The sequence below is a fragment of the Vespa mandarinia genome, chromosome 3 (genome assembly GCF_050613455.1).
Source record: "Vespa mandarinia isolate Hongniang chromosome 3, ASM5061345v1, whole genome shotgun sequence".
In the NCBI taxonomy this organism is placed as follows: Eukaryota; Metazoa; Arthropoda; class Insecta; order Hymenoptera; family Vespidae; genus Vespa; species Vespa mandarinia.
The window spans coordinates 12,065,001-12,075,000 of record NC_140812.1 but is presented as its reverse complement, the minus strand read 5'-3'; the positions used below and the strand labels follow the sequence as shown (position 1 = coordinate 12,075,000).

At 40.4% G+C, this 10,000-nt stretch overlaps 1 protein-coding gene across 2 annotated transcripts in view; it reads left to right on the top strand.

The window, feature by feature from the left end:
* LOC118445104 (netrin-1) overlaps positions 1–10,000 on the top strand; it is a 110,046-nt gene that overhangs the window by 94,976 nt on the left and 5,070 nt on the right. For both annotated transcript variants that reach the window (XM_035874091.2, XM_035874090.2), the window contains one exon: positions 9,784–9,852. In XM_035874091.2, coding sequence (XP_035729984.1) covers positions 9,784–9,852 — 69 coding nt within the window. The remainder of the gene's footprint in view (positions 1–9,783; positions 9,853–10,000) is intronic.

The window sequence follows — 10,000 nt, the reverse complement described above, 5'->3', positions numbered from 1 at the left end:
TTTTCTCTCTCATTTTATTTTTAAAAGAGCGAAAATCGAAGAAAGGGAATTTAAGTGGAACCGTTTAATTTTCTCGTAAAAGTGTCTTAAGTTAAGAGCACCGCCGTTTTCCTCCCTCGCAAAGAGAGAGGGGTGATACGCGTAGGGGGTGAGAAAAAGGAGAGAGAGGAGAAAGAGAGAGAGAAAGAGAGAAAAAGAGAAAAAGAGTAGTCTCAAGGGCAGTCGCACGAAAAACCGTAGATTCTCTACGCTGTCACGGCTGGCAAGCACCCACGCGCCCATTAAGGTACCTACCACTCGCTCTCTATAAGATACTTAAGATGCCTCGTAAGGCACACACCGTAGTACCGAGACCCTTTTATAATTAAGACGTTATTTTACGACCATGGCAGCGTGTCGCAAGAGCGTTGCATGACTCTCTACGTGTCCCGCTAACAGGAAAGAGAAGGATGAGACGAGACGAGACGAGAGACAAAGGGATATGCATTGGAAGAGGATGTTGCGTTAAAGCTTAAAAAATATGGTTATCGCCGAGATATTTTAATGGAACGTTGCATGACGTAGAGCTCTCTCTCTCTCTCTCTCTCTCTCTCTTGGTTGCTTTTTTCGGCGAACTAAAACGTTTTTAGGTTTACTAACTTTTACCCAACTCTCTCCGGCCCCCCTTATGCATTCGTTTTAAGCTTTATGCGCATTTTCTACAAGAAAGAAGAATGGGGGATGAAGAACGTTTTTCTTTTTCACCACTTTTGTCCTACATCAATCAGGTGACACCGAGGACGGCGACGACGACGACGACGACGACGACGACGACGACGAAAGATTCATCGTAGTCAAGAACGACGACACCAAGTTTCCAATAGAGTTACGAATTTATCTGGATGTCGGTGGTACACCGAAAACGATAAATCGAGATCTCCTTCTTCGATTTACATTCGTATCCTTATTTCGAGCTATTTGTCTCGGACCAGAGGGATTCCGGGAAACGGACTTAAATCTTCTTCTAGCTCTACCGCTATCGGGCTGATCCCAAGGGAGGACCATCTTGGTATTACCGAGCAGAGAGAGATAGAGAAACACTTGGAGTTTACACTCCGTGAAGCAATGTATGTATGTGTATGTTTTGTGTGTGTGTGTGTGTGTATAAGAAAACGACGTTTTCGTAGTTTCCTTTCGTGACAGTGAATCTCAATATATCTCCCTTTTCTATCAAATTTCATCATTCCGCGAGTATCTCTCTCGTAAACTCGTATAGTTTTCATGGACGAGCGTGTTCATCTCTAATCTTAGAAATATAAAATAAAATTTTTTCATTAGAGCATCTTTAAAGGCATCGTAATAACGTAAATATAAAGCTTATCTTCATTATGGCCTGGTGCGTCATGCAGTGACAAGGAAGGTATACGCGTATCGCGTTCGTCGCGAAACTAACGCGGTAAGGGTTCGAAAGATTGTTAATCGTTGACGGGAAAGGAGCATGAAATATCGGAGCTTTCTCTCTCTTTCTCTCTCTTTCTCTCTCTCTCTCTCTCTCTCTCTCTCTCTCTCTATCTATCTCTCATTTTATCTCTCTTCTTCGCTTGCTCTCTACGAGAGCTTGTTTCCCGGCAAGCCCTGTCCATAGATCCTCAAGGTGGATTTTAATGAGACAGCCAGAGGCGTGACGTTCTAATAACGCGAAGGCGCTCGGATATACCTATTTACACAGCCACCTAACGTCACCTCGTGCATACACTACGAACCAAAAGTTTCGTTCTCGGCAAACATCTTCGGGAAGTTACAGGAATTTAATTACTTCGACAAATGAAGTAAGGAGACTTGGCTTCTGGCATCGGAACGAGACTTCCGTGGAATTATAATGTCCTCTTCTTCGCTCTCTCTCTCTCTCTGTCTCTCTCCCTCTCTCTCTCTCTCTCTCTCTCTATATATATATATATATATATATATATATATATAAATAAATAAATAAATAAATAAATAATAAGTTAAATAGAGTTTGCTCGTTCTCGAAAAAAACCTAGTTTATAAAAATCTTTCTCTCTTCGTATTGTAAAGAGTTGAAAGTTTCTAGCATATAGTATAGGTATATATATGTATGTGTATGTTTGTACGTATGTATGCACTATATGTATGTATAATACCGATATCGTTGTCTCGTCGGCATATCAAGCTACCAGAGACACGAAGCGGTACTACGGTCTACCGTTGGTCTATTACTATCGTTCTAAGGCCGATAGCGTACGATCGTACTGGTACGTAGCGGTGTCGATAGTGACCGTGACAGTAGCACCTACTACACGACTCCCGGGGTAATGGCGGGTCCAGTCGCGATAAGGATTCGTATTTCTCGCGACCCCGTCACTCGCCTTCGATCTTGACTTTCCGTGTGCGAGCTCACCGGAAATTTTCTTTCGATGAAAAAAGAACGCTGGAATAAGTGACGTCTCGGAAAATCATCCAAGATAAATATTTCATTTCATTACCGTGAATGCGCGTATTCCAATGCAAAAACGTTCAAAGAGTTATCTGATATCATTTAAAATCGCGGGTAAGGTAAAGCGAAAAGTTTGAAAAAGAAAAAAAAAAAAAAAGAAAAAGAAAGAAAAAAACATAAAATTCCGTTCGAGCCGTTCGATTGTCCGCCAACTTCTTTTGTCCCCCAACTTCCTTTTCGGTAGACGAGAAACTGTCGGACAGGCTCTCTCTTTCTCTCTCTCTCTCTCTCTCTCTCTCCCTTTTTCGTTCATACTCACGATCTCACCGTATTTTTCTCAACGACGAAAACTGACGCAACCCTGGCGCTCCTCGTTTCCGGACAGCCCTTAACGGAGTAATAAACGAGAAATGGTTTCCCAGCAGCAGCCACTACCAACACCAATACCATCAACATCACCAACACCACCACCACCACCACCCGCCAACACCATAGTCGTCGTCGACGGCGTTTTATTTCGCGACAGTCGCTTCTGATTTCTCCTAACGAGCGCTCCTGGCTATTCTACGACAGCTAGAAGCGAACACGCTGATAACGCGTTAGAGCAACGTTATCACGTAATGAAGAGACATAAATAATTTGAAGACGTACGGTAGTTATAACGACTCTCAGGATCAGATTATATCGAAACTTGGAATCAAGAGAAAGGAAGAGTAGCTGATTAATTCTTCATCATTTCAGTAGACTGCTAATAAAACGAATCGTCGAATAAATTTATTTCACATACCCATGAATAAATAAAGATCTTTCTTCGATTCGAATTTTAACACTGTACAAGAGCTTATGTACGATAAAAATTTGAAAGATTTATTTTTTCCTTTTTTCTTTTCTACTCGCAAATTTATTTTCTTCTCTCTTTCCCGATTAAAAAGCGGAACGAGAGAAAATCAAGTATGAGTAAATATTATTATCTTTGTTTTGATTCACGCAAATTCTAACAATCACCATTTTGTTTGTAAATTTTGTAATCCTTTAATGAACTCTGGATGGAGGTCGATAATAGAATCCCTACAACTCACCCTCGCAAGGATAGAAAGAGATGGAAAGAGAGAGAGAGAGAGAGAGAAAGAGAGAGAGAAAGAGAGAGACCGGAACTGCACGCAAGCCGTAGGAATAGGAGCATCAACGGGTGGTAGCGGTGGCAGGATATACTACGCCGTTTTCTCTTCCTCTCTCCTCTCTCTCTCTCTCTCTCTCTGTATTTCTCTCTCTCTCTATCTATCTATCTATCTCTATCTATCTCACGAGCTCCGCTTCGATGGTGGCGGCTAACCAAATTAAACGTAATTTGAATTTCGTTTGAAATTCAATCGATGCTTCCCCGGCCGATTCTACGACCACGAAGCTACGAGTTATCGAATAAAAATGTCGAAAATTCCGTGGCCATGGAACCGCAACCGGTCACGTTCGTCTACAAGCGGAACTACCGCGCGGAATTTCGCCAATTCCGGATAGGATGAGTGGTAAAATCAGAGAGATAGACCGTAGCGAACTCCTACCAAACCGCTACTCGATTTCTCCAAATCCGGAAGCTCCGCGTTTATCCACTCATCCTTTATACTCTCTTCCACAATAACGTTCGGACATTGTCGAAGTTGTGGAAGAAAAACAAGATTATGCACATTGTTTGAATCGATTCCGGTAAACGTACTCAAAGCAAACCATTTTCTTTAACGTCCTTAAAACGTATAAATTCTTTGGGATAATCTCTAAAAATAAAAAGTTAACAAGATCGAAGCCAACGAAGAGAGAAGCACACGTATGTATATACATAGATACGAAAGTGACACGTAAATCCAGGGCGGATGTGGCAACGAGAGCAGCATGCTCGTAAACGCGAATCGATCGCGAAGGGATGAACGGTATGGTAAAGAGTAGAGAATAGAGAAAGAGAGAGAGAGAGAGAGAGAGAGAGAGAGAGAGAGGAAGGGAGAAGAGAGAGAGAACCGAGACCATAATCCGTTTAATTCCCAGCTAACGAGACGCCCTTTGTGTCGATTAACCCGTGCCAATTCGCGTCCGGCTCGAACGCGAACGCGAACGGGATCGATGCAGTGTAAAGCGTATAAGGTAGACGTTTTCCGATCGAACGATTCGTCCTATCGATCGATATATATGTATATATGTATACGATAGCAAAGCTCGACACATGAAACTGCTTTTCGATTCTGTTGTCACACCGCGCGCTTCGGGACATTCCAATCAGCGAGATCGGCCCACGTAAATCCGATGTGTTACGCTCCGAAAATCAGGGATTTCTCCACCGCAGACGATCGAAAGAAGTACGTTTCTACGGGCGTGACAACGACAAATTCGACGTTCAAAACTGATCCTTCTCGTTTCGTACGTATGAATGCCCATTTTTTTCGTTATCTCGATACTACGTTTCTTTTATTCATCGATTATTTTAAACGCTAGAAAAGAATATCTTTAATAAGAAAATTATATTTCATCTATAATCATGTCGTTACTTTACGTAAATGGGAAAAAGTTTTTGAAAGAAATAAAAGAGAATCGACAAATTGATTTGTCTGATTCAAGGCCGTAGAATAGAAGTAACAATCTACTTGCAAAGTATAGATATGCATACTTATATAAAAAAAAAAAAGTAAAGAAAGGGAGAGAAAGAAAAATGGAAATATATTCTTTTATATTCCTTACGCATGGATCCCTTTGGGAGACGTTTTTCGGACAAGGTGTGTGACGGTTCACCGACTAAATCCAGAAGCAGTCAGGAAAGATTTCGGAGAAGCCTGGGAGACGTGGAAGAAACTCATTCGGTTGTAGATGTAGGAGGCTGCTCTGTTCTCGTATATTTCTTTTTTGCTCTTCCTCTACGCGTTCCTGGAATAAAGAGATTATATTTATGAATATCAGAGAGGATTAACGCGGTGTTCTTTGTGAATAACGAGAAAGAGAGAGAGAGAGAGAGAGAGAGAGAGAGAGAGAGAGAGAAAATTCAGGAATTTTTAACGCGAGTTATGTAAAATTTCATCACTTTTCCAACGTGATTCTATACAAGTTGCAAGAAAAAGGATTCGAAAAATAGAACGACGATAGCTTTCAGAGTCGATTAAAATCGTGGTACCTTATCGCAAGTTTCCTACTACTTCCGAGCGCAGGAAGTAGAAGAGGAGATTGCTTTGAAATCACTTTACTTTACTCGTAATTCATCTCCGCGGTCCATTCGATAGGGAGGGTCCACATCTCCATGAATCTCGGATTACGTATCATCTATTTCATAGAACGAATGGACATTTATAGTTTTGCGTCTTACGTCGAGAAGAATCAATCAAGAAAAAGAAAAAGAAGAATCGAATTTGCAATTTTTAATGGATACTATAAATATTCGAAGAAGAAAGTAAAATGAGAACAAGAGAGTATACGTTATTATAATAAATATAAACTCGGTGCCATTGCAATTGAAAATTTCTTAATGACTAAAGCGTAAAGTGCGGCCTTCGAGTTAAATCTGTGTTTTCTTTGCGAGCTAAAAAGATAAAGAGAGCGCGCCTGTTAACGGGAATTTACGAAATTCTTGTTAAGCCTTCGAAAAGTTTTGGTAGCCGATGATGTTCACGGAGTATCTTGCCAAGGAAAACACCATCGTACCACGCGCGATTAATCTACGTCCGCCGTTGGCAAAGCTCTCTTCGCCGAAGAAGCCTTGAAATTCGAGACCGACGCGCGACGCCTTTAAAAAAAGATCCACGATCGTACGATAGAGAAGAAAGAGAGAGACAGACAGAGAGAGAGAGAGAAAGAGAGAGAGAGAGAGAGAGAGCGAGATGAGTAAACCATAAAATGTCCATTTCTATTGATTTCTAAAGACAGTTTATTACGAAACGATACTATTTATGACAGCTATTTTGCGACTTCGCATGATAGATCAAATTGCAAAGATACATACCTCCAACGTGCGAATTTATAAGGTGCTACAATTAAAATATGTAGATACACGTTCGGTATAAATCTTTTAAACGTCCTATAAATTTGACGAAGCTTATGAATGAAGCGCTATGAATGGCGGCTCGTCCAAAGAAGCACCTCATGAATGGATACGCCTGGTTGTACGATGCATGCGTACGCACGCACGCACGCACGCACGCTCATGCAGGAAATGACGATCTATATGAATACTCGAATGATTTTCATCCTAACTTTGGTATCATAAAGCCAGTTAAGGAGGAAGTCGTAATGCCTATTATCTCATCCATAGAGTATTATAAAATGCATCGACACTAGAATTCGTTTTTTTCATAGATTTCCTTTTAACCGACATAAAGAAATAAAAAAAAAAAATTTCCCTTACAAAATAAGATCGCTTAAGATTACGTTTTAATCGTTTCTCGTTCACGAAATGAATACGAAGAAATTAGAAATTTAAAATTAACAGAGAACGGAAGAGGAAGAGAGAGAGAGAGAGAGAGAGAGAGAGAAAAAGAGATAATGAACAATCCTTTTCATCGACTCGCACGTGATTTCGATGGTACGATCAATTATTATATTCCAAAACGTGTGATAATTATCAGGTAGAGTCTTTGCTTCCAGCAAGGATAACGGCCTCGTCAAGACGTACACATATATATATATATATGTATGTATACGCTTTCCCACGACGGGATGATGTTCACTACTCGCGGTCGGAGCAAAATTATAGAGAGTGCCTATTACACGGCTAGAACGATACTAGTAGAATGACGAAGGGAAATAAATAGCTACGAAAACAAGAAAAGTGCGTGCTTCCTTTCTCGCCTCGGTCTCTAAATTGTACGACTGTTTAACTCGCTAAACCATCGAGCGTGTTAAAACGATAGGCGGCAGAAAGCAATGAAAGAGAACGAGGAAGAGGAGAGACCAATGAGAGAACTACGATCGAAAGAGAGAACGAGAAAGAGAGAGAGAGAGAGAGAGAGAAATAGAATAAAAGAAAGTTGGACAAAGAGAAGGAACTTGGGTTTTCCACGAAAGCGTCGAACGATAATTATGAAATTCCTGCAAAATGCTTTTGCACGCAATCAGCGTAGAGATGGAACGCACGTGTGTGTGTAAGTACACACCTCGGCTCGGTTTATTCAAGCAACTCGACTCGAACACGAAGAACCTTGTGTTGGTCCTCTTCGTCCTTCCTGTATACTTTCTTGTCTTTTCTTTCTCTCTCTCTCTCTCGCTCTCTCTCTTTTTTCTCGCTCTCTCTTACCTTGTCACGTCTCGTAGAATCTTTTCGAACGAAGCGCGAGCCGCGCAAAATGCTTCTCGTGCTTTGACGCTTATTACGGATTCCTTAGCGAGAAACGATATATGCGAGTGCGAGTTAACGCGCACTGAAAAACAAAAAGAGAAACGAAGAAAAGAGTCCACCTCGCGTGCAACGTCCCTCTCTCTCTCTCTTTCTCTCTCTCTCTCTCTTTCTTTCTCTCTCCTCTTCGATAATTAACAAACTCTTCTTGGTAAATGATATTCGCACGTTTATCTCGAGATTCTCCTAGAATATTTTCTGCTCGTACTCGATGAAATTGTAAACGATGTTAGTTTACTGGACACACGCCGACTTGTTACCGGTTTCTCATCGAAAAATAATCTTTCTTCAGAATCCTTTTACATATCTTTCAAGTCTATCTTCCTTTCCTTTCGTCGATCTCTCTGTATCGCAAATAAATATTATGACGTAAAATCAAGGACATTAAAAATTACATCTAATAATAGTTTCAATAAAGCCACTTAAAGAATTATCTCCTAACGCTTTTAATCATTTCTTTTTAAAAAGCTATAAGGAAGTGGAAAAACGTGTCACTCTTTCTCTCTTCGTCTTTCCTACGTGAAAGCATTGTCTTCTTCTTCTTCTTCTTCTTATTCTTCTTCTTCTACTACTACTACTACTAGTCGCCTCTCCCCTATTCATTCGTCTCTATCTAAAACTAGCGCTAACTCAGGACCGTAACATATATCCCGTAGAATTAATTGAGTCTCGCTCTCCGAGTCGCATTATATACGCTGACCGTGCCGGTCGAGATAATAGATGGATAACCGAGGCTAGATAATAGATATGGCACCGGGGAGAATGATAATGGTCGATGTCAAGTGCGAGACGAGACAAGCTGAAGTAATCTCTAAGTGTCGGTAATGTATCGTACGCATATGTACGTATGTATGCATATATATATATATATATATACATATGCATGTATGTATATAACAAAATGAGCTATTAACTATTATCAATCGAAGTAAATTTTTATTTAAGGAACTAATATTTCATTTTCTAATATGTAATATGTCTAAGATGTAACAGTTTTGTCAGAATTAAGTCGATAAAAAATCATTTCACTCGACAATATGTAATTATTAATGTTAACCAGCTTCTTTCTCATTGTCGTCGTCCTCGTCGTCCTCGTCGTCCTCGTCCTCGTCGTCGTCGCCGTCGTCGTCGTCGTTGTTATGACGTCATAATGCATCCGACATCGCGTGACAAGGTACCACGCGAAGAGATCCGTCTCTTCTCCTACCGCGCTTTTAACCGGTACACACTCGACCTGTCCTTTCCCTCCCTCTCGTTCCTCTTCTCCCTCTAGAACTCCGTTTGGTCTTCCTTGCTTGGAGGCACCAAGTGCATCGAAGTGGATAATACGATGGTTAGGGCGAACGACGGACCAGACGAATGCCTCGGGAATTTGCGAGAAGCTAAACGTCGACGACTACAACACGACGACCGATGCACTTTCGGCTTCGGTTGTATTTACATATATCCTTGTATATATACATACATATATATATATATATATATATATATATATATATATATCTAATACAGACACGAAAGGAAAAAAGAAGAAAAGAAAGAAAGAAAAAAGAAAAAAGAAAAAACCCCGCAAATATTATTTACGATCGAGGAAACATTTCCTCAAACTATTCTTTCGTAGATACGATAAACGCTTATATCCGAGCAAGAGCATCGTCATTCCACTTCGAAGGATAGAGAATTTTCGTGCCTCTGGCAAAACATGAATATGCGATTTCAAATTTTAGTATCGTACACGATGTTTCATTAGGATGCAAATTATTCATTCATAAGGCTTGTATATACTGCCATGAAATATCTTGGTTAATGCCGGTATCATTTCGATGGACGAACCGAGAGACATTACACCGTTGGATGCGTTTAACGATGTGTTTAAATCGTTACTATCACCTTTATTTAAGCTCCTTCAAATTTTCTCTATGAATCTAATCAAATTCATTCACATCATCAACACTCTTGCATATTATTTTTATCCTCGTTTCTGTTGCAGATCAATGTGGAAAGTGTCGAGCTAGCACGAAGAGACTGAATCTGAACAAATATTGCAAAAGAGATTACGGTGAGTATGTATTAGCAAAAAAGAAAAACAAAAAAAAAAGAACGGTCGGTTTCAGGTCAAAGTTCCTAGAAGAGATTGAAAAGAGAAAAGGGAAGAGAGAAAAGAGAAAAGAAGTCCCTAAGTATGAGTGATCTACACATGGGTCAGG